This window comes from Hermetia illucens, chromosome 1, assembly GCF_905115235.1.
Source record: "Hermetia illucens chromosome 1, iHerIll2.2.curated.20191125, whole genome shotgun sequence".
Classification (NCBI taxonomy): domain Eukaryota; kingdom Metazoa; phylum Arthropoda; class Insecta; order Diptera; family Stratiomyidae; genus Hermetia; species Hermetia illucens.
Genome location: NC_051849.1, coordinates 34,628,670 through 34,654,718, shown reverse-complemented (window position 1 = coordinate 34,654,718; position 26,049 = coordinate 34,628,670). Strand labels below are relative to the sequence as shown.

At 44.3% G+C, this 26,049-nt stretch overlaps 1 protein-coding gene across 1 annotated transcript; it reads right to left on the bottom strand.

The window, feature by feature from the left end:
* Positions 1 to 1,518: 1,518 nt before the first annotated feature.
* LOC119661662 lies at positions 1,519 to 26,049 on the bottom strand. Its single transcript, XM_038071096.1, has 6 exons — positions 25,969 to 26,049; positions 22,101 to 22,127; positions 13,243 to 13,473; positions 7,616 to 7,663; positions 2,007 to 2,471; positions 1,519 to 1,798 (listed from the first exon to the last, which is right to left on the bottom strand). Exons 1-6 carry the CDS (start codon positions 26,011 to 26,013, stop codon positions 1,619 to 1,621), a joined length of 996 nt encoding a protein of 331 aa, XP_037927024.1. The 5' UTR covers positions 26,014 to 26,049; the 3' UTR covers positions 1,519 to 1,618.

The window sequence follows — 26,049 nt, the reverse complement described above, 5'->3', positions numbered from 1 at the left end:
ATAAAAGCGCAGACAAGTAGGAGAAGAAGGAACATAACAAGAGAAGAGATCAGAAAGGATATTGTCAAAATTGCTAAGAACAAGATCATACGTTGAATTAGATAACACGTGATCCAAGTTGATTGCAGTTAAGGCTGGGTCAAAGCTGGTGTTGCGAAAGTTAAATTTGTCTAACTTTGACATACGGAGATATGCAAGAAAGCAGATTGGAAAGGAAGAGATCGAGAGTGCAGTCCAAGGAGTTTTTAATAGTATTGAATTGCAAGGCAAAACAAGTATTCATAAAAGAGAAGAGTATAAGGGAAGAATGGGAGAGGTTGTTAGAAGGAATTGAAAATCTAGGATGGTTAGACCAATTGATCATGGAGAAGCTAAGGTGCAGGACTTTTCATGATTAACTCCGCTTTGAATCTGCTGCATTGGTTAGTGAAGAAGCATGGCTGTTGGTGTCCCCTGTTACTATGATGAGGAAATCGTCCGCATGGAAAATTTACGTGTAACGTCACCTTCATCAAGACGGATAGATTCATCCCCCCACAAGCCTTGTTGATGTCAATTGATAAACCGAAGTCAGGCTATAGACGAAACTAGTTGATTCAGTGGCTGGGAGACGTACGCCTCCTATAAGTGGAACAATTGTTGGGGACAATGCAGTAATTCTCGAGGTGCTGATTGATCCGGTATTTCAACATAGAGTTCACAAGCTTTGAAAACACATTTAGGAGCGAGTTCGAACTGAAGTTGCATACATGGTTTTGAGTCTATTCGGTTTGACCTCAGACCAATAATCCTGCGGGATCTTGTTGAACTAGATCTGATGCCACAAGGAGAAGGAAGGAGAAGGAGAAGGGTTCAGCCATTGGACGTAAGTGTATATGATTCTATCCGTGTCAGGGGCAGGCCGCTTTTTATGATTAAAAAAGACGTTATCAGTGAAGAAAGGTTATATATGTACCAGAGAGAAAACGTCGGAGCGGATGCTGCAATGTTTAGAGAATGAAGGCATTTCAAGTCATCTAAGCCAGCTTCGTGTTCCTTATGATCCTAGAGCGGTTTGAGTCGGTTAATTGTCCCCGAAAGTCTTTGGAGGAGTTACGTGCTGTGCCACAAAACTCTCTTGGCTTTGCTCACTGCGCGGGTCCAGCTGCCTCTTGCCTAGGCAAGGCTAAGAAGCTATCCCAGCTTGCAATACTTCTAAAGTTCCAGAAAGCCAGCTGCTTCGCCCGGAGGAAAGGCTTTAAATCCGCACTCCACCCAGACTTCTGGATCGAATCGTTTGATTTGAAATTAGAGAGTGAAATTTGATTTCTTGTTATTTCAGATATATTATAAGTATCAGTGGAAAGCCTATGACGGAGGTTAGTGTGTCCGCTTTTTGACGCTCTGATTTGGGTGACCTTGTTGCTTGGGATGATGATTGGCTGGCGCTGGTGAAAGTGAGCCGCCTTTGTTCATGATGTACTCCAGTACCTCGTCCACAAAAGTAACGAACGTTCATCTTTAATAATAAATGCAAAATCAACTTTAAGCAATCATCAATAAACTTTATTCCTTTATATTAACACCAATTATAAACCAGGATAAAATTAGATTGGAAGGGATTGCAATAATATTTGTGTTAACTGCATTCCTTAAGGGATGCAATTACTTCGCGTTCTTTATGTTTTGCTTCGTTGACGATTGGTTCTACGCATTCCATATGCTTCTTTCCTACGATTTCTAGCAGCTTAGTACTAGTTTGCAACTGCGTTGCCGATTCTACATAACTGCCGACAACTATTGAACGAAACTGCTTTGCCTAGAAAGATACGAAAGAAAAAGAAAATTCAGCCCCACCAGTACTGGTAGATACCTACAATTGAGCAGCGGAACAGCACCCTAAGGGCATGAATCCCTGCCACGGCTGTAATGTGCCGAGGAATACACTTCAAGGCTCACTGGCTGCTGCCAAGCCTTTTCGGTAATAATTAGGGGAAATTTGCCAGCTAAATACTGGTAAGACTTACTTTGTCATCTGCGCACAGTAAAACCAACTCTGGAATCCATGGGACATCACATTCCTTAAGTTCTTTTGCTGCGTCTTCGATGTGTTTTGCAGCCGCGGTGATACGAGAGGTGAGTTTAGGCCTAATCAGCTCGCTGCGTTCGATTGCAGTGGATCGGCATCCTATTACTTGGTCCGGTAAATAATCTAAGCTGGACAGGAGAGCAACCAATGCTTCTAGCTGGCAGCGATAGCGGGTAGGATTGCGTTTGTGCTGTTCGTAAGCTGGTTGATACCTTTCTCTGATAGCTCTGATAACTCCTAACTCTTTCTCTTCCCGAGCTGACCATGAATTTGCCAGTGCTGCAATCACCCGGTTCACAGTGTCTTGCATAGATTTTGATGCTTCAGTTTCGATGCTTATATGTTTACTGGTGAATGCGTTTACACTGGCCTTGAAAGCATCGACGTTTTGAGTTGGGAAGACCTAAAACGGAATTGTTTTTGTTTAGAATCGGAAACGAGACATTATGTGGTTAGATTTCTGCTGAAAGGGTCAGGTACTGAGGTCTGTTATTCGACGCACTAGCTCCGTAACCCTAAACTATGACCTGGAAATGCCCTAGTCAGTATTCATGCCAGTTTATATGGAAAACTTGGAAATAGTTCTAGATACACTGTTAATGTCCAGTTAAAGTTGAAATCCTTTATCATAGTTCAGAATGAGCCGCATTCAAAACTTCCAACTAGAGAAAAAGCAAGGTATTCAATACGGTGGTTGTTTCAGAAATGGGCTTAATCCAACTGATAGGAAGCTGAAGAAAAGTGGCACCTCGAATCCACGCTGTTATACGAACCGTGTATTCAACCAGAGCGTCAATGATGCTTGGTCGCTTTAGTGAAGCTTGACCTTGCTGCGCTGCAGGGGTTATAGCATGGTGAACCCCACAACCAAGTCGGGGAAACCATATGAGCACTCCAATAAATAAGATTAAAAAAGATGGCCCATGAAAAGGAGGCACATCTCTTCAACACTGAGGATCAAATGGCAGCCCAAGAAGGGAGAAATTGAGAAGTCAAGCAGTGATGCCAAGGTCAATACTGGCCTACTGCTGAAACCTCAACCACCAAAGATCCACGCTCAAAAGGCAGAAATCAGCATAACTATGTGCGAGATCAGCATGTCAGACGTCAGGAAGAAGGAAAATTTCATGGAAAAGACCAGAAGAGACTCTCAAGAAGGCTCGGCACAGACCTAAAGAGTCAACATCGGAACCGTGAAACCGAGGAGCAGCGTAGATCAGCCCCCAAGAAACCTAATCCCGAATCCAAGGTGAAGGAAATCATGAAGAGCTCTTGGGTGAAGGTGAGAGCCAGGAGACGCACCATTACCTATGTTAATTCAACTCGCCGGACTGCTGAAAGTATTTCTGAAGCATATACTCACCCATAAAGAGCAGTAAATCATTTTGTACCTCATCGTCATGAAGATGAGTGAAGGTAAGAAAAAAGAACTTCTGTTTACCGGCATACGCTTTCAAGCAGGTGTTATACTGGTTAACTGCGAAAGGGAGGGCACGGCAGACTAAACTGCCAGGATTCAAGGGAGCGTAACTGTTGGCATGTACTGGAGATGAAAGACTGGGGCACACATGGTGACAACCAAAGCCGAAGTGATTAAAGCGCAGAAAATTTTGTGCTTTCTTTTCACTCAAAACATGGGTCTCTTCACGTTCCTTGGATCAAATACAGATTTGGCAGCATGTCTGTGCATTTGCACAAGAAGAAATCAAGGAAGGATATATCAGGTGAAATGACCCTGGTGCACCTACAGTAATTGCAAGAGCAAGTTTCAAGACTAATATTGGAATAGTGCTGGCTCAAAAAGCCTGGGTGTGCAGGGGGAAGATTTGCGGAGTTTCTAATGGGAGGCCTCGTTGCTAACCAAGTCTTACTGAGAGCCGAGGATAAAACTCAACAGTAGTGGCATCAGGATACTTCCCAGGGAGCGGCACGCGGATCCTACACTAGTGAAGTTCTGAGAGAAGAAGACGCTACCATTTCTCCACTGTTGCAATACTAACGCTCAGCAGAAGATTAGTGGGACCGGCGACACCAATCAAAGAGGTGACTACCATCTTGAATTAGTCCTTATAAATGGCTAGATAACATAGGGAACATGCTAACGTTCACACCAGGGAAAAATTACTAAACATAATTCTAAAGAACACTATGGTGAACGGCTTGGTCAAGGGGTGTCGAATCAGTCCTCCATGTCAAATTACGGATTACAGATTCGGTATTAATGGCAACTCGGAAATCGATAGAATAACAAGGATTCCAAGTGGGCAGACGGTAATTGCTACACAAGACTCCTGCGCGACAACATTTGTTGGTGAGTAGTGACATCAAGAACGAAATATAGCTAGAAAAAAAAAAAAGTGGAAAGCCTCAACAGAATCGTCATTGACACAAAGGATGCCAGCTGCTCGGATAAGTGGCCAAGTCATCAAGGAGTGTAATCTGGTGAAGCAGGATCCTAGTTAGAGAGAGCGAGAGAGAATGAGAATGGAGGTCAGAAAGCTCCTCAACCGGCAAAGCAAACCTCTGACTGGCAGAGGCACAAACGTGTACTGATGGTGTATTGCAAAGCCATCAGGCAAGCAAAAGGAAACAGCGTCAGGGAAGGCTCTACAAAGCTACAGCGAAAGACAAGCCAATATCTTCTGTCTATCTGAAGAAGGAAGATGAGACACTTACCGAAACTGAGAAGGACAGGGTACACCTGCTTCTGGGAACTCATTTTCCGGGCTCCTACCCTACGCCGAAAGGTGACATTATTTCGCCTGACACGACAATAACAATCAAAAGGGGAAGAAATGAGAGTTGGAAACTAGCAAAAGAGGTATTTTCGGAAAGTAGGAAAAGATGGCCAGTGGCATCATTTAATGCAGGTTCAGGTTTACACTGATAATATTGCGCTAATCTGTAGGTGCATATATGAGGTTACCCTATGCGGCAGAATCCAAAGTGGACTACGAATCACTTGTAGCTAGTTCATTAAGGAAGGGCTGCGCATAAGTCCAGCGAAGGCCAATATAATACCATTCAACAGGAAGCACAAGCTTCCTCACCTGAGATCCACTAAATTACAAGACATAGAGATAAAACGAGTAACAAAGGTCAAATATTTAGCAATCAAACTAGACCAAAAACTAGTCTGGAAGACATATGTTGAAAACATACATATGCCGGAAAACTACAAAAGCTTTGATGACTTGCATATCAATAGAAAGAGAAAATGGTGATGCACGCTGAAAATTCAGCACTGGATCTACACTGCAATCTTAAGGTCAACGATTACCTATGGGGCCAAAATCTTGCCAAACAGAACCGAACTCAGCACAACAGCCAGAAAGTTGTACAAACTTCGAAGAATGGCTTGCCTGCTCAACGGTGCTTCTGGGATTGACACCCCTTGATCTTCGCAAGGGGAGAGTGACTTTCAGAATGTGTGAGAGTACCAACCAGGCGGGGAGCTGACTAAATCAAAGGAAGATTTATTACTGATACCAAGGGATAACATAACAACAAGGAAAGTGGTTAAAGATGCTCCCAAACCGAAGTTGCAATCGCCATGGTGGAAGTCCTCGAGCAATATGCAAGGAAACTCCTTAGGAACGGGAGAATCAAAATTGGTTGGGTAATATGCAGACTACACATGCGGATAAAATGCGTTATTTGCAGGGATCGTGGCGCGTCCGGTGAGAGTGTCGTACACACTGCAGGCTCGGGACGGATACCGCTGCCATCTGGGATCGGGACGACCTTCGAGTTCGTGTTCTTGCCCAAGGCCGAGGGAATGGTTTTGTCTGGATTCGGTGTTTCGAGATAACGTTTTTTAAGCGATTACCTGACGCCGAATGAGACGATGCCGGACTTTCGACACTGGCTTGATGCTCTGGAGGACTCCGGTTTGGGCACGGAGGGGCGAATCCTTGTAGGCAGTGATATTAATGGTAGGGCCCTTGAATGCGGCACGCCTCAGCCAGACTCCAGAGGGAAACGGATTGTGGAAATGGCGGCGAAAACTGCGCTCATATATTTAAACGCCAACGTTTTGGCGTCCAGGCTGTAACAGAAGCATCCCAGACATCATTTGCATAGCGGACTGGTCATATTGATACGATTGGAAGGTAGATTGTGGATAATCCTTACGCAGAAAAAAAACGAAGTAATCATCTTGACCAGAAAGAGAATCCCAACCATAGAGTCAAAACCTTGATATCTTGGTTTAATGCTAGATTCGAAGATGAGCTTCTTCGAGCAAATCGAAGCAGCAGTGGGAAGGACTGCAGCTGGAGTCTCGCCTTAAGTTGGCTAATGGCCAATGGCCGGCCAGAGACGGGAAGCTTTGAGAATGCCGTCTGCTTATCGCCCTGTCTCAAAACCGATGGTGATCGCGGGAGTCATCCCTGTTGCCCTCCTTGCCAAGGATAGCAAAGCCAGCTACAACCGTAAGGGCGAAAACTTAAGAGAGGTGTTTGCCGTGAAGAAAGTCAACGCACCCTTACCGAGTACCAACTCTCTTGGTAAAATGAGCCAAGAGGTAAATGGACTGCGCAGGTCATCGACAATTTAGACCCGTAGCTGGACCAAACGAACGGTGAGATTGATTACTTCTTTAGCCAACTTCTAAGTTGGCATAGAGGTTTTCAGTCTTTCCTTCATATGATTGGGATTAGCGCGATGTTCTGATTGTGTGTTCTCCAATAGAGTAGCGGATGACGCTAAATACCCCTTTTTCCCATGTTAAAGGTGGGAAGACTTGCGACAGCAGCTTTATGCAGGTACAGAGGAACTCTCTCCAGACTACATTGTCAGAGAGATGCTGAAGAGCGCTGTCAGCTGTCGTTCACTTAGCTGCCCAATTTCACCTGGCGTACCGGAAGACTCGAGGTCCTTTTCCACTCCACGATATTTACTGAGAACAGGAGAGATTTGAAAAACACGGTCAAATCGAGTGACAATTATACTCGTAGCCCAAAAGGACTTGAACGTTCAATTCTATGATCGGATCCACTCAGGACTTTCAAGGAGGAAATCCAGGTAAAGTCACTATTTCAAGCCCGAATTAAAACTCCACATACGGGGGAAGTTACCCCTTACTTTCTCGCTCCGGAAAAGCCTAGGTCCAGAATTAGGAGCAACGCAAGTGAGAGATAAAAAGTCTAGCTGAAATGCACTGCATCCGGCCGTGATGCCAAACCGTAAGCTCTCGAAAGAGTATAGATGGACAAAATTTCAAGGATTAAGGAAACAAAGGCCTAATGGTGATTTCGTTCCCCTAAATATTTTGATTCAGTAGGGAGAAAGTTTGACAACCTGAAAGGAGTGAACTCCCAAGCCTGTTGTTGCACGAATAATATCTTCGCTCGGTCCGGCTGAAAAGTATCTCTTCTGTAAGGTTTTGGCCATGATAAGATTATGAAAGGAACTCCTAATCCATTCAAGTATAACTGTCCTATGATGATTGTCTAAATAATCTCTGAACAACGGTTGGAAGAGGCTTTAAAATAAGAGATATATTTATTATTTAAATTGAAAATAATTTTACGAAAAACACCATACCGGGATGTCGATTCCTTTGAGTGCCTTGCCAGATTCATCCAAAGTTATCTGAAAATAATTTTGAAAGTATTAAATTAATTTAATTAAGCAGTTAAGCTTTTCTCGCATAAAAGCTTTAGATAATTCAAGTTATATGACTGTAATAAATTAAATTAAACGTGAATAAGCGAATTTTTATCATAATCTATCATACATTTGAAAACTTTGCTGCTACCGAAACGTCAACAGTGCCTTTGACAGGGACCTACTCCACGGCTACGATCTTTGGCTATCGAAGACGGTTTATAATCGGTTTCTAGAATCCAAGCACTTTCCTCAACAACGGTATTCAGGATCCCACAATGATCGGTTTCTCAAACTTGAACGAGAATTCCGTGGATAGGGACTAAACATTCTAGGTTCAACCGAAGACTCTATAAGGTTCTTCTAGAATCACTAGTAGTAGTAGACGAAGGTGTTGCTGACGAATACCGCAAGGCGTGCCCTCTTCCTCTGGATGCCGGTTTCAGACAAAACCCCGACTTCGAGATTCCGGTCCCAGCTAAGGATCATCATAATTGCTGAGTGTTACGTATCAACGAAGAGCCTGTTAAAAGTGAAACTGTGATCGAGATTCGTGATTGAAATCCGAAGATGGGCTCTGAAGACGCATTTGTTTGGACAAGAGATGGGGAAGCATGGTGTTAGTGATCGTAACGACTGCGGTGAAAGGTTTGGATACCTTTGCAGTCGTCAGTGGCCTGCTACCTCTAATCAGCATCTCCAATAGATTCAAGAAGTATCTTTCGAATGTGTGCAAAAAATGGTGCTGATATCGGCCACAAAAGAGACCATCATTTGATGGTTCCTTATCTATGCTTAGGGCTACCTCTAAGCATAAATAAGGAAGGATAAGGACGCATTACTGCGTCTGCTCCCCGAAGGCCAGACTGTCACAATCCCCTACACCCTAAACTTTAAGAGGGCCGTTCCTGAGATTCGAGTCTAATTCAGACACAACATCTATGCAACTCATCTAGATTATCGATTGACTAATTGATTGGGCTACTATCATAATTGTTTTTACCTCTGACACAGGTGAAGTTTTACACCATGTGTTAAAGGGGAGCTAGCTGACAGTGGAAATATGGAGAGCTGTGATGAATCCTGTGAGTGGTGAGGAGGACGACGAGCTGGCGCTTGGTTATCGTGAAAACATACCAGAAATACAGTTCAGCATATGCCGTGATGCAGGGAAATCCACCTTTGCGTTAGTGAGGGAAGTAGAAGCTTCTTCAAATAACAGCGATTTCGTGATCGTATGCTCCCATAACCCTGTGAGCTGGGACTTAAGAATACACTCAAAGTCTTGCCTGAGTGTCATAAAAGGCGATTAAAAAGGTTAGAAATTTGTGGGCTAACAACCTACAAATTTCGAAACTTTCCTGCTACCGAAATGTCAATAACACTTCGGATAGGGACTGACATAATGCAGGAGACCTTTGGCTATCCAAAACGAACTATGAATGATTTCTGGAATGTAAGCACGCTCCTCGATAACGGTAGCAAGGCTCCTCAAAATGCTCGCCTTCTCCAATTCAAGCGGAAATTCCAACGAAAGAAGCTGCATATTCTGGGTCTAATCAAAATAGGATGGTGGAATCTGGTGAGTACCACTCTACCTTTTGCTAGAATAACGGCAATGTACTTTTGTGCAATGGAATGCCAAGTGGTAGCACACGCGAAGCCAGTACCATTTCTAATGGCTACGAAAGACAAGCTCTCTTGACCCGGAAGCCGGATTCTGACAGATTTCTGACTGCAAGATTCCGGTCCATGATAAGGAATATCACAATTGTGATGTGCTATGCACCAAGGGAGACTTACAATATAGTGGAGAAGAATTCTTTCTACGAGCAATTACACGCAGTTCAGGGGAGGCTTCCTAAAAGTAACACTGTGATCGTGATGGGTGATCTGAATGCGCTCTGCCAAAACGTTGCTCGGACATGTGATGGGGAGGAACGGTCTTCATCATCATCATCAACGGCGCAACAACCGGTATCCGGTCTAGACCTGCCTTAATAAGAAACTCCAGACATCCCGGTTTTGCGCCGAGGTCCATCAATTCGATATCCCTAAAAGCTGTCTGGCGTCCTGGCCTACGGGTATCGCTCTTAGATTTCGTCATTATGTAGGCAACGGAAGGACAGTATTGGCGACCGTAACGATACTTGTGGAAGGTTTGTCGTTTTCTATAGTTTCAAGCGCCTCCCCCTTGATACCACATTATTTATCGCAACATAAGATCTAACGCACTACGGAATTGCAGAAGCGGATCGATGAACCCAAAAAAATGAAGGCTCTATTAACAGTTGCTAGCGATTCCATGCAAAAAGAATCATGACAAAAGGGAATTTATTATTGCACTGGTTAGAGATGCAGAAGATTCCGTAGACTGCAATGATTTCAGCACTGTTTACCGCATCAAGAAAAGAACTTGCACGTGGTCGGAAACTGTTCTAGAAGGGTCGTTAATAGCCGACTCCTGACTCCTCACCTCACCACGGTTTTTAACCCGATCACATTAGACAAATTTCTGCCTCTTTTGAATGAAATCGCAAATCATCGCCACATGCGGGTACGAACTGTTCCTCCAAATAAAGGAACGAAGTAAAGCCACCGGGCTCGATGGTCTTCCTGCAGAATTATTAATATTTGCACATGCAGTTTTTGCAGATCTGTTTCCACTGCTCCAAGAGAATGATAGTAAAGATTCCAAAGTGCGCTCTTGCTGAGGGCGACGACTCGGGGTGTATCCACGTGCTCCCCGCCGTCGCTAAGAAAATAACTAAAATAACCCTGGAACCTTTCAAAGAATATATCGAAAGCTTAATCGACAGAAAGCGGGTTGGTTTCTGCTCCACAACCTCCTACATTGACCACATCAGCACCCTACGGATCGCCTTGGTAGTGCAAAGAGATCTTAGCTTCACCAGCTACTCATCTATTTTGCGAAGGCGCACCTGCCTACGACCGGTAGGCGGTGTGATTGGAAGGCAGAAGTAGAAGTGGGTCACAGGTTAAAGAAAGGTGACAAATATATTGCTGGCTTGGCCATGCAGTGGAATTCACTCTCCCAAATTAACCGGTGATTGAGTCGCCCTAACAGTACTTGACGCAGAATGGCATGCTTTCAGATTGCTTATAGCTAGGGTAGTGAGTTCGATCCTGCTCTATGCAGCTCCAGTTTGGGGAAAGGCATTGCAGGTTATATTTAACGCTAACAAACTGAGTTCAGCCTACAGAAGAACAGCCCTAAAAGTGTGCTCGGCATTCAGGACTGTCTCAGATGATGCAGCATTCGTCATTTCTGCAATGATGCCCATTGAGATCTTGGCAGATGAGATGACGAGTATATATAATGCAAAGTCAATCTCTCCTTTATCGCAGACGAAAAACGCCGAAAGGAAGGGATCGCTAAATAGATGGCAAGAGCGTTGGAAATGGTCGGGAAAGGGTCGGTGGACACACAGGCTCATCCCTGCTATCAAGGAGTGGTTGGAGAGACGTCACAGTGAGATTAATTATAATCTTACTCAGTTTCTCTCTCACGGGGCATGGATGATATCGCCCGTACCTGTTCAGGTTTAAACTAGATACCTCACCCGATTTTCCAAACTGCGATGGAGTCCCAGAGGATCCAGAGCATGTATTCTTCCACTGCCCAAGGTTTGTGGAGGAAAGGAAGAACCTAGAGGAGACTCTAGGAGAGGTGCTCGTACCAGAGAATCTGGTGCGAAGAATGCTAGCATGTCGGGAAGAGTGGGATGCGATCAACTCCATGGTCGTATTTATCCAGAACAAACTGTGAAAGGCAGAAGAGACCAGAAAAGCGCGGTTACGTTCGCCGCGTAGAGACGAAAGGGGACCAAGCTAGAATAAGCTGACTCCGTCCGGTGGTGCAATACCGTACGGTGGTTCCACGGGGCTTGGAGGGAGTCGGGGTGATTTTAGTGGGTAAGAATCCCACACACTGCGTGTCCAGGCCAGTGTCTTTTGAAAATTCCCACCTCCTCAGAAAAAAAAAAAGAATGGTAGAGAAAAGATGCAGGGATCCCGGGAAGTCCTAGGGAGGAGCTGAAGGGAATTTCAGCCAATCGGAAACGATGAAGCGTAGGTGTATATCGTATAACGCAGATAGAAAAAGTTAACAGATGATCGTAAGAGTTTCGATGATCTGTAGTTGAACACTTCACATGATTCTGAATCGGAAAACAGCACATAGAAAGTGAAAGTGAAAGTTGTTGAAAACTTGATAAAAAAAACTCTGGGTCGATTAAAGAGCGGAAAGTCAAAGTCAATGATAATATCGGAAGTGAGTGTGACAGTCTGCACGTTCCCTTTAAATACCCTGGGTGCGAAATGAATCAACTACATCTGATAAAATATATAGGCATGTACACACCCCTCTAATTATGATGATGATGATAAGCAAGACAACGTAAAGAGTTATTTTATATGAGGCGTGAAGGTACGAATTCTCCACTGGACCTTAATTGACGAGTAGCCATTAAAACCGTGGAGTTTCAATTGTAACCCAAACCCATTCACATCAGAAGGGAAACCGTTTGCCAACCCATGGGGCGGTGCCATTCTACGAGGTGGCTAATTAAAGCTGCAGGTCTTCATATACACATTTTTGGCAATTTTTGGCCCCCTACATGAGGATGGATGATTCCGTAGCCTCCATAACGACCAACTTTATGAGCGATACCACGACCGTCTGGTTGTAGATAAAATTCGGCTCAACAGGTTGCGGTAGGCAGGTCACTTAATCCGCAAGGATGAGGATGATCCAGCCCGGAAAGTCTCTAAGGGCAATATCTATTGTAGAAAAAAAGGCGAGGCAGACCTTGCCTGAGATGAAGGGATGGTGTAGGTCAGGATGCCAGACAGCTTTTATCGAATTGGTGGAACTCGGCCCAAACCCGGGGAGTCTGGAGTTCCCTATTAAGGCAGGCCTAGGCCGGATACCGCCTGTTGCGCTGTTGATGATCTCCATATAGTGCTTATCGATGAACCGCGGCTGGTGTACTGGATGAAAACTGGGCTCAGCAATACCAACATGCCGTACTACTTGATGAAGACACATATCTTATTTCTGATTACTATTCGCCTTGGTGGCCGAACGGACCAAGTGAAAAGAAACTTTCTCCCATTCTCCCTACTCGACTTACCGCTCTATTTCGGGATAGTACCCAATTTTTGTAAAAACAGATGGCCCAGGACTCCTAATTCCTAAACGAAATTTATATCTGCGTCAGCCGGCTTAGACCTCAACTTTACTAGACAGCTTTTGACCTGAATATTCAAGTCGTATCATAAATCTTGAAGGTCGTAACCACTTCGATCCACTGCCCCCAGGACAGAGGTAAGGCAGCACCTGACGAGTTGTTTCTGCCCCGGACAAAACCGTGAATCGTCTAGTTTTCTTAAATACTTTGCCATATCTTCCAATGGATGAGGAAAAAACCTCAGAATATCTTTACCATACTCGGCTCAACCAACCTCGATCACAACCATCCAGGACCAAGAAGGTCAACCATTTCCTAGATCTACAATTCAAAATGAAAACAGATTCTTACCGGTACTCCATTAGCAATTATATCGGGAAGTTTCGCGACTATCGAATGATTTATCATCACCGGACCCAGTCCGAGTGGGAGTGGTACCGCCGCCTTCTGATCTATTATCACCGGACCTGGTTCGACTGGAAGTGGTGGGACTGCCGTTTGATTAATTATCACCGGACCTGGTCCGTGTGGACGGGAGGCAGCAACATGCGACTCTGGTGCGTCAAGGCCTGTTGCATTTTCCTGAAAATATATAATCTTTTAGTAAAGACTAGTATAAGGAAATTTTCATTAACATGTACTACTGCACAAAGAAAAATTGTGAATCCAAGTGTGTAAGATAAGCAATTTAATGTTGAGTCTGAAAGGGGCACGGGGAAACATGCATATGTGCGAAAGAAGGTGTAGAGTTCAATTTATACTTTTTGAAACTAGGCTAACCTTTGATATCAATTGGAAGGTCAGGAAAATCAGGGCTTAAAATATATGCATCATAAAGTAAAACAGGTCTCAGGCCTCCCCTACTAGGGGCTCTGTACTATAGTACTTTGGCAAGCGTATCTGAGGCAAGTGTGAGTCGCGGGTCGGATTTAAGTTTACCACATCCGTTAGACACGCTAAAATATCCTGGAAACCGGTATAATACAGAATACTGCAAGATTCCCCCAAGAATATCCCAAAAGTGCAGTTAGTTTAGCTTAGTGGGGGAGCAACAGCGGCAAGCACGCAGACTTTTGTTAGGCCTATTGTACTACCCCCGGAGATCACCTATTCATCGGCCTCTCGCCGACGGCGTTTGCGGGCTTTTGGGAATCTGAGGAGAATATTGCCAGAGACAGAGGATGCACAGACTCTTCGTTGAAGAAAACATTACCAAGGTATACTCGTCTTAGGTATGAGGGGGCTGGGCAGCAACATATGGAGTTCAGGGCCATCCCTTGCTTCTCCTCACATTAGCTACATATAGTCGAAGCCACTACACCGATTTTTTCCATGTAGTAGTTTAAGGAGCAATATCTCATTAGAAGCCCTACTGGAGTTTTTAAGTCCCGCATATTAAGGGACAACAAAAATGCCGCTCTAACGGCGCCGGGTTCCTTCACAGACATGTTCGCCAGGCGGCAGGAGTTCAAACTTCTCCATTTGGCTGAGTAAATCCCAGGCAATGTCCACCCTCAGATGACCAAAGCTGGTTCCGATCCCACCATTGTGGATCCAGAACCTTGGCGATCCAGTCTGTCAGCCACCTCACTAACAGCAACGTTTGAGTGCTCCTCCACCCACATCAGGAATGTTTCGTTCAGTCGGCCAGGTTTCAGCAGCAGCTAATGACAATTCTTCACCAAGTGGCTTGATATATCGTTCTTGTTTAGTGCTGATAATGCTGCCGACTGCCGAAACAGATTCGAATGGTACAGCCGCTCTATTTTTGCCCCATACATTCTTCTGCTCCCCAAAAAATGGCATATACCTCCGCCTGGTCGTCTTTTTTCAAAACGATTCGTACCAATCTATCGACCATTCTTCTCTTTTGGTGATTACGACGGAATATGTCTTTCCAAAAACGAATCTGGAAACCATATGATCGACGGGCATCAAAGCCACCCGATGTTTGAGAATTTCCAGACGGACGTATAACTGTATGATTGACCGCCTTTCCACACGCCACTAATATCAAGCCCATATGCGTCATTAGGTGCTTTCCTCTTCGCTTCGAGTGTGGCATTCAGAATACTATTCATTGCTCCAGTAATACGGAGCCTCTGAATCTGCATCAGCAGCCTCCTCCTGCAGCGAAGTTTGGCCTCAGCCACCAGACGATGCATGCATACATCAAAATTGGCTTTATTACGAATGTGTTCATCCAATGAATCCATTGCGGTCCCAATGTTTTACCTATCGCAGTCCTGCAGTACCACAGCAATCTGCAGGATTTCTAGTATTGTTCCTGGATTTTGTGATTCCACGTTAACTTAGAGTCGAAATGTATGTACTCGTAGATAATGGACTATTGGTACCAGCTGGATTTCCGCCCATGCTAAGGTAGGAAGCATCTAACTGCCTCACCTGATGTTCCTAGTGAACATAACTAGTCCAGTCTTCCTGGCATTCACCGTGAGTCCATTATGGAGGCACTAACTGTGGATTACATACAATGTTGCATTCAGGCTAGATCGTCCGCAAACGCTTGTGCGAAGACCTTTGTGTCTTCCAGAAGTCATACCTTGGAGCTACAACATAGGAGAAAAAACCCCTTCCATGCAAGCGTCTCCAAGGACACCCTGTCTCAATAGACTTCGGACATCGCCTTCGCAATTTTTGCCGTTAGTTCATGGAGTGCTGTCTCCGCGGATTTGCCTTTCTGGTAGACAAGTTGCCTATAGTGAAATGGCAACCTAGGGATATACAATATGCGTGCCTTACAAACCCATCTATTAGTCTTTCCAGTCCTTTTAGCAGGTAATCTTCACATCATGGCGGCTGATTGGATTATAAGCGTGCGCTAGGCAAGCACGGTACATATTCCGAATGTAGTAATGCCATCCCGCCCCGCAGACATGTACCTATGGAACGATTTAAATGTCCCTTTCACTCGTTCTAATGAAACTACTTTATAATCTTTCGGTGGAGGGTTGCATGTATCTGCCGCCCCCGAGAGGAAACTTTGGATGCTGCCTGGGAGATGCACTTCAAGCAAATGGTTTGCCGTTTCCTCATTGTTTTCTGTGTAAGTCGCGCTCTGTAAACGTAGATAACCCAACTCCTGGCTACGTTCTTCCAAAAGGATCCGCTTTAGCCTTGAGATTCCCTTAAGAGAGTTAGTCCCTTTGCAAGAGCCTCTCCATGATGATCGTTTAGCCGGGCCTTTAGGGTTTTTTTTAGCCTGAATCCACCTCGGTTGAGGAAGACCCTTTCCGTTCCCCTCTGTTTCGTCAAATCCGAGTTCCATCATGGTAACATCATGAGTGGACAGCTCTCTTCGAAAGCTTCTCTTATACTAGTTGTGACCATCTGACCTGTTTTCGCAATTTCAACAATAGATTTGATGTGTCTCCCGGGGATTGTAACTTTGGCGCTCAATTCTGTTTTGTATGTCGCCCAATCTGTCTTACGCGGATTCAAAAATGGAGTGGGTGGAGGTGGATTCATGCCCATTACGAAATCAACGCACCTGTGATCCGAGAGCGTGATATTATTTGATACTCTCCGACAAGAGCCGCAATGTCAGGATATGCCACCGTGATGTCAATGACGTCTTGCCTGACGACTTTGGAGAAAGTGGGTCCATTATCCAAATTGAGGATCTGCAATTCGGTTCCTACCAGATACTGCAGCAGTCTCGATCCGCGCGTGTTGATGTTGCAGCTTCCCAACACATATAGTGGGCGTTAACATCACATCCTGCTATTATTCCCACACCTATGATTTTGGCATATTGATTAGCTCTGATGAATGTCCCACTGGGAACTTCATCTACGTCATAAGGGAAATAAGCATAGCATAAAATCCCCTTATCTGCCTGTTGGCTTCTTACGATCAATTTGATCGCTGTGATGTCGCCATCACATAGGCCGCTAGCCAACATACATTGCTTGTAGGTTTTTGAAACCAACATGCAGGAGCGGTGTCTATGACTTCCATTGACATACAACAAGTCCGCGTGTCGGTAGTTTAAGCCCCTAATTTCCCCATCAACAACCCATGGTTCTTGTATGAGGTATATCAATTTCTTGCAGCTATTGATCCGACGACTGATAAGTGCAGTCATGCTGGAAATTTATCTGACAGATATATGACAGACGAAGATGCCGTGGGCTGCTGGTCCCCTTCGATGGTTTTAAGAGACGACACTTGTAATGTAACGGTCCCAAGCCCGTGGTAACCTGTTTGTTTCCAAACCTTCTTAATATCCAGTTCAGGAACCCCGAGAGTGAGGAAAGTTCCCGGACTATCGGCTGTTCCTCCCGCTTTGCTGCATCCAGATGGAGATATTGAAATTATTTTGACTCCCAGTTGATCCAAAGCCTCAGCACCATTACCCTTCTCTTCTAGAAGCCAGAGAAAGCACGTTTTCAACGATGGTAGCTCGGAAACCCTCTTCAGGGTAAGTCGCGCACCCTCACACACATCGTTGAAGGAGGAGCAGTACTGCCTGAGCCACTTGTTCGTGCTTTCATTGACAAAGTTAATCCGTAACATTTTACGGTATACACCTACCGACTCAAAGCATATTGTAATCCCTTGCAAGGATGCAATCCTTACAGCTAGGTGGAGTTGCCTCCTAAGCTGCTCACACTGCTCTATGTCGTAACCGGAAGTATTGGTGTCGTCATACAAGACCCATACGTAGGCGTCGATAGCCTTAGCTGCAAATGAAGATTTGGCCCTTGCCAGCCGAGCCTTCTTTACAGTCATTTAAGCTGAATAGTTGGGATCCACAACCCGGAAGTTGTGTTTTTGCCAGAATCGGTTTGCTCGAAGGCGGTTTGCCCGGAAGCGTTATTTTCTCCGAAGACCGTTTGCCCGGAGGCTGCTTGCTGCCCGAAAACAGATACTTACCCGTAGGTAAGACTTTAGCTTCAGCAACTTTCGCCAAGTGGAGCCTGGGGTCAGGAGTGCAGACAGAAGAGGACTGCTTCGGCTCGTCCTTTAAGAACTGGGTTCCAATAGAGTTGGTCGAGAATCTGAGTCTAGACTCAGGTTCTCCTTCCAGGAGCTCAGGGTCGCCCCTTCGCTCAGGGTTGGATCGTCATAATCGAAGTGCTGTCCTAAAAGAGCAGAGTTACCCACTAAAGGAGACTTCCTATACAGTGGAGAAGAAAAAAAGAGGCGAGGTTTCCTAGCTCAATACAATTGAAGGGAGGCTTTCTCAAAGAAACATTGTGGTCGTGATAGGTTATCTAATTATCAAGGTGTGTTCTAATAACATCTAACTCGGATATATGACGGGGAGGCACGGTCTTGAAGGCTGTTATGTCAATGGTGAAGAGTTAATGAATTTCTGAAGCTTTTCCCGCCTCGTCATTGGGGATATAAAGATCGGGCACACAGCCTGCTATAAGATCAGTTGGGGGTTGCGGAGGTAATAAATCTTAAAAAGCTCAATATTGATGAGAATTGGACAACCATCAAAAGTGCAATTTTCTCTGACGCAAGTAAAGTTGTCGGTTACGTTCCGAAGAGGGGTCATCAGATTTGGCGGAATGGGAAAGCATGGAAGCGAATCAACAAGGCTCTTATTGCGGCTGCGAGCGGAGACGAACGTGATAAGCTCGAACTCCGGTACCACGTAAAATTTCGTGATGTGCAGCGTGACAGGTGCACTAGTCAAGGAAACAAGAGCTGCTACAAATGATAATGATCTCTGCATACCACATCACGAAAAAAAGAGAGAAGAGGTTGCCGCAGGTCTTTTCATCCAAAATAATGAGCAGCCGATAAGATGGAGGGATTACCTTATCACGATCCTTAAACCTTCAGCATCTAATGAGATTTCGCCTGAATTAAAGACAAGTTACCTGTCATCCTGATACGAATTGCTCCTCAGGGGATCTAAGATCTTCCCCCAATGAATCGACAGAAAGGCTGATAATTAAGATTCCAAGAAAGGCATGGGTACGATGATTGGAGAAGTATTTACGTGTTCCCTGCCGCAGTAAAAATAATAAATAAAATCATCCTGTAACGTATCGAAGGACGATCGACCCTCATCGATGATTTTCTTTTTGAATCTTGCTATCAACACCTCGCGAAGCATTGCAATGAGCTAAATTTAGATACCCGGTTCATTTGCTCCACAACAGTTTCGAGAAGATTTTCGACAGAGTGATCAGAGAGTTTATCCCGTATGCTCATCAGACAAGAAGCAAGTTCTATCAAAAATCTAGAAACTGATGCCGTTCCATGCCAACATTTTCTTTGTGTTGCTACGTGGACATAGCACTTGTGACCACCGCTATTTCTCTGTATAGTGCCATCGAAATATCCAGAGAAGTATTGTAAACCCGATTTTGTCAGTTCTGCGCTAACAGGTTTATAAGGACTATACCCATAACGATCATCAAGCAGCCATCTTAACTTTATGAAGAGAGCTACAGAGCAAGAAACCCCCATATCCAAAACTAAAGCCGAAAAGCACGTCAAGTTGGCCAACCAACTCAATGACTGAAAAGACACTCATTTCGCTGTGAGTAAACCAACAGAATAGGGGGAGCAGGAAAGACGCTCATTCGCCACAAGAAGGCCCAAATACTGGCAGATTGGCAGGCCCACCAAGATGAGAGGCTCAGAGGTCGGTAGATAGGACGAACCAGGGCGGAAGAAAATGCATATACATAAGTCAGCTAAAGCTAAAGAGGATACTTTGAGAAATTTTCTCGAGGATGGCCTTAAGTCTACCCAGCGGCAACAAAGCCCTATACCTGGCAGGCATACTGAACAAAGCCTTTAAACTGTTAAAATTAAAGTTTAGGCCTGAAATGTTCCCAACATTTTTCTAAGCGATATCTCCTACATTGCATCAATGGCAAAAGCCGGTGCTTCGGCCAAAAGCTGGTAAACCTCCAGCGAGAACAGCTCCCATATTTTTCTTAGACACAATAGAAAGAAAGTTAAAGCGAGTAATCTGCAATCGATTTCTCTCAGTTGTTGATTGCCAAGGATTTCATATTAGTAGTATGAATTGCAAGAAGCCAAATCAATCCTTCATGACAGCAAATACTCCAATATCATGAGGAATTCACTTAATTCTGTCAATTGGGGACCAGTAGGGAAGTCGTTGTAAGTACTCTCACCTATCTCTAACAGAAAAAGGGCTCTGGTATGTTATCTATGGCAGGCGCAAGGAACAGGCTATTTTCGGAAATTTCCTACAGGACTCCGCATGCTGTGGAACATTATGTACTATTCTTGTGCCGGAGGTGACCTTCTAGTAGATTACTTCGCTGACTTAGCACTGGTTGTGGTCACAAAACTCCTCGAGGAACCTGTGTTACACTCATGTGAAAGGATCAGCTCTTCTAAAGTTTGTTACGAGAAATAACGCCCGCATTGAATTTGGTTGTCAGGTCATCACTTCCAAGCCGATCATAAAATACTTGCTAATGAGATCAGCGACTAAGTCCAGTTATAAACAATATATAAAGTCCAGTTCTAAACAACGATGGCTCTGACAAAGATGATACCGACTATAGGAAGACAACGCCCTACTTAAAGGTTGCTTACAACCCAGGTAGTGATCTCCATCTTCATCTATGCAACCCCAGTTTGAAGAAGAGCATTACAAATCCTGTGTATGGCGCTTTAGCTAAGTCCGCTATACAACAGAATTGCTCCAAAGGCGTGACTTACCTTCAGGACTGTCTTAAGTGATCCAGCATTCATCGTCTCGAGAGCGACTTGGTAGACGACACGCAGGGACAGGAGGCCAAAAGGGAGAGATGATGGCAATAGAGATAGGAACACTCAAAAAAAGTGAGAGAACCCAGACGCTGATCCGTACCATCGCTTAACGTGTATTGAAAGAATTGACATTGTGATGATCGAATGACCATCCTGTGTGGCCGGAGATAACTTAGAGGCAACAGATATCCCAAAAAAAACCTTAAAAAAAAATGCCTAATTGGCCGTGAAGGTCAGTCCGCAAATTTCCGCTTCATCGAAGTGCTCTGCCAGCACGTGCGTGCATGCATCTGTGCTAGCTAGGCTTGGCAATGTGGGGGAGGGGTCCTTTAAGCACTTCGATCCCTTACGTGTCATTATACAAAATTCCGCATGTCCTTGCCGAGGCGTGGCCCGCACCAGATTCTGACAGGCAAATTAAACGCGGGGATTCGCACGAGCCTAACGAAATTCCCAACACAAACACCTGCTAAACCTGGAAATAAAGGAAATGGCGCCACCGTAAAGTTCCAGACCCAGTTGGAGTTAGGGGAAAGGGACCAGTTGTTGGTTTTTTATAAAGTAAATAAAACTACTCAATCTAAAAGTTGTATGTTGGAGTTGAAAGTTTACATTGGAATGTAGAGATGGGAATGGGTAAATTGAAGGTAGTAAATTGGGAAAGCTAAGGAGTGTTAAGCCTGGAGAAAACGAAGGAATACTGTATATTATTAAATGCATTCTCCCATCAGACTGGCAGATTGGCAAAGAAAATGTTGTCAATGTCGCAAAGCCGCGGCAACTACAAATGGCTGAAGAGAAAACAGAGGAAAATCAATAATCTCACCTGGTTTCTCAAGGGATATTGAGGACACTGGCAGACCCTCTGCAGATTTAATTGTCAGAGATTCATGTAGGAGAGGAAACCTAGAGAACTTTAGGTGAAATGTTGGTACTGAAAAATCTGGTATAAGAAATGCTTTTAACTCAAAGGAGACCTAGATAACGTTAGCTAACTCTGCCCCGTGATGTAATATACCTTATGGTGATTCCACGCGGTAGGTAGAGGAGTGTCGCGGGTGATAAGAGCGAATGACACTGGAGTGATGTGATCTTGGTAAACTGAATTTAAGGTTGTGCAGTTCTCTATAACATGAGGTAGTCTCAAGTGATAACCTTTTTACATTTTATTCCTCGCACCATACTTTGACAATTGTAGGAAATACTTGCCCCGTTTTAAAAATAATTCACCGAATTATGTTTAAGTTTGACATTGACTGTTCTTGTGCTTGACATTTGAGAAGAGACAGAAATCTAGCGGAGGCTCTGAAAACCGTCGTAATTACACAAAGTGACAACCACTAAAATAATGCATAAATGAAGACCCTATTGCGGTCGCACGGAGATATTTTCTTAACAGCTCCAATTAAAATTGAATTGAATTGAAATATTTAAATTTTAACTACTTAATTCTTTAGGAAAATACTTACCGATGCGTTTTGACATAGGACGTTACTCTGAAAAAAAATTAACATGTTAGTGAAAGTCTGATGAAAAACTATGTAGAATCAAATAACAAACAAGTTTTATATCATATTTGGTACTTTGCAATGGCTTCCTTGGTTACAAAGCAAGCTAATAAACAAATACTATATTTCAGGGTGTCCACAAACACATGAAGACGGAAGCAAAGGAGTGTAACTCTCCAAATGTAACTCTCCAAGTGGTAAGAAGTCAAAGACTTCGAACACTCCCGCAACTTCGAGAAATCAGGTCGTGACCGAAGCATGGAGTTTGAAAGAATCACCAGACTCATGTTCCCCCAGGGAGAAATCTGTGAAAGACAGGCTTTTCACTTCAATCGAAAACCGCAATCGGTGTCTACGGCGTGGTCAGTCAGAAAGGATAGTACAGCAACTCCCTTAATGATTGGAACTGGAAACCTTACTACGGCCGGCCTGTTGTTGATACTGTTACCTAACTCTTCCAAAAAAGGGAAGAGAAAAGCTCGGCAGAAGGAGACTTTAGCCGCAAAGGAGAAGGAACTAAAGGCTGGCCTGTCAGAATCTTCTCCTCCGCCTCAACCAAAAAACCGGAAGAAAGGGAAGCTGTTAATATGGACTCAACTGGTCTAATTCCGGTATGTGGAAAGAGATCCATGCACCGGACACTATGAACCTGGAAGGGCTCCTAGCCAACAACAACAGAAGTCACTGCGAAAGAAGGCGAAGTTTCTTGGGAAGGAGGACATGGGCGTTGCTACACCACTAAGTGTGGCGATGTCCAGAGAAATCGGTCGCAAGAAAGCGGAATTTTCAACGGACGGTGAGAACAAGCTGGTAACCCCGGTGAGATCCACACTGAATGCAGCAGACTTTTCAATTAGCAGTGGTTTTCATATTAGACTGAACTTATGCTACAAACATGAGGGTCAGTCAAATTAACCTGCAGCACGTCAAAGACACTTCCTATCAACTACATGCAAAACTGGCAAAGTTGCAGGACTGTCCTTATATAAAGACAATCACAGTTATGGGAGGGTGACCGGATGACGGAGCAGTACTCGGAGGTATTCTTCACGAGGGAATTGAAGAGAGCTAAGGAGGGTTGGATGGAGTCAAAATCAGAGGAGGAGCGAAGTATAAAGCCTGACAATTTTGCTGCTCGATTAGTGACTTCGAGGCAAGGGGCGTCAAAGCGGAGCTTATTGTCGAAAGAGACTCCGAGGCCTTGAGTGGTATTTAAGCAGGATAAGGAATGTCTGTTAAGAGAGTACGAGAAAGAAGTGGGTGAGGATTTTAGGAAGTAGCACATAGAGTTACACTTTCTGACATTTAGCGCTAAACCATTAGTCGAGCACCAGCGAACCAGAGTGTCTAGGCTAGATTGAAGGGAAACACAGTCCATAGTCGACTATATAGCGGAAAACAGCTTAAGGTCGTCTGCATAGAGCAAACAGGGAAAAGTAAGGAGGGGGGAAAGTCATTAATAAAAAATAAAAATGATAAAGGGTTCAGAATAGATCCCTGTATAACGCCAGAGGAGGGGGAGAAGAAGCCGGAAGTGCAGCCGTCAAAAGAGACGCGTCAGGATCGGTTGGAAAGGTAAGAGGGAAGCCATAAAACAAGGGGTATGGGAACGCTTAGAGACGAGAGTTTGGATAGAAGTATCTTGTGATTTACAGTGTCGAAGGCTTTAGCGAAATCATTGTAAATGGTATGTACTTCTTGCCGTGAATTTAGATATTTGGAGACAAAGTTGGTAAAGTCAAGCAGGTTGGAGCCAGTGGACCTATGTTAACGAAGCCGTGTTGTCCTTTCACTATGTGGTGGCCAAAGTGGGCGCACAACCAGTCGCTAACATATCTTTCCAAGATTTTGCAATAGGAGGAGAGAAGGGAAATGGGAGGGTATTTCTCGGCAAGCGTCACCATTTTTGTGTATGGGGATGATAAGAGCCTCTTTCCACAAGCCGGGAAAATGATTCTCTTCGAGGCTTTTGTTGCAAATAAGAGAGATGAAGTTACTAGTTTTGAGCAAAAAGAGGTTTGGAAGACCATCGTTGCCAGGTTCGGCATCAAGTTTGCCAATGAGGTACTCGGCAAGGGGGCGAACGGTAGGCGATGCGAGGCAGGCTACATCCACTATCGGGAGGGATTCAGCGGAAGGTTGGGGCATAGACTGACGAAAAGTAGCGGTAGAGTAAATCACAAGATAGTTGTGGGGAGTTACCTGAGGAGCCAGAGAATTTAATGGACGGAAGGGATGACTGGGCAGGACCTCGGAAGATGCGAATGTGTAACCAGAAAGGTTTCAGGCTTCCGCGCTTTAGTGAGTCTTTCACACTAGTCAAATATTCGTTTCTGGACTTACATATTAAGGATTTGACCGAGGAGCGTAGAGATTTGAAAAAAACAAGTTAGCAGAGTTTCTAGAAGACAGGAACTTCTTCCTCGCAATCTGTTTTTGACGTAGGTTCTTGTGAACTTCAGTGGTGAACCAGACGGGGTAAGAGCGTAACCACTTAGGAAGGGAGGGAACGTAACAAGGAAAAAGATCAGATAAAATGGTATAGAAGATATTGAGTGCTTAGTCACACGTAAATGGAGAGGGGAGGGGACCTCGGTTGATTGACGTCAGGGCTGAATTCAGACCTTCGAAGTTTGCCTTACGAAAGTTAAACTTGGTAGGCTTGCGAGCCACAGGAGAGTGGAGTTAGGATATCTGAGCATCGAACTGGAGAGCAAGATGACGGGTGTCAGGGGCAACGTAAGACGGGCATAAAGGAATTGGAAAGACATCGCACAGGAAGGTTAGAGAGAACAAGGCCAAGCGTGCGATCTAAGTGGTTTCTAGAAAAGTTAAACTGGAGTGTGCCACAAGTGTAAATGAAAGTGGATAGAGGAAAGGAAGGGTGGGTAGAGTTATTAGGGAGGGTGGGAAGGCCAGAAGTAATGGGCCAGGAGAGCATGGAAAATTAAAGTCCCCACAGAGGATGAAAGAAAGTGAGGGAAACAGAACAATTAGAACCTCTGATAATCTGTCGAAGAAATCCTCGTACAGAGAAGGAAGGTTGAGGCAAGGAAAATATACACACGATATGATAAAGGGGCATACGGTTGGCGGAAGGACTCGTATGGTGACAGAACCGTAGAAGAAGGAGGAGGAGGAAAAGATGATTTCGGCACGGAGAGGGGACTTAACAGCTGTTAGGGCACCTCCGTCAGTGGTCTTGCTAAGCGCAGCGCAGTCTCTATCACAGAGAAAGATAAAGTAACCTTCGAGAAGTTCAGAATCTAAAATCCTGTCATCCAGCTAGGTTTTGGAGACGCAGATGACATGATGTTGGGATGCTAAGGCAGACAGTTTGAAATCCAACAGTTTGATCCTTAGACCCCTTAGATTTTGACAAAAGAGTATAAAGTTGTCGGAATCATTTAAGTTTGGAATGGAATGGTATACCCCGATAGGGGACCGATTTAGTTACAAGGGTCGTATTCTGTTTTTTTTTTAACGAAAGTAAAAGCAGTCCACTATTGAAGTATGTTTGAAGCTGAGCTTGGAACTTGAAATTATATAGTAAGTTCGTAGGAGAATAGCTTCAAAGATATAAGATTATCGCTTGCAACTTAGATATTATCTACCATTGACCCGAATTTTCACTTTCATAGCTAAATTTAATAAAATAAGGAGCCTTATAGATACCCGATTTTCCCATCGTTGCTGTAACACAAGAACACAACATTTATAGCCGCAACAACCAAAAAAATCTTTGGCGAGTAGAATTTAGTCCACAGGTTGGATTTCACCAAAAACATATAAGATACAATCAAATTACAGCACTACACTGAAAACTTACATTTGTCAGGAGAACTAAGACGAGCACCAAGGCAAGGAACTTCATGATTATAAGTGGGAATAATATAGAACCACAAATCCC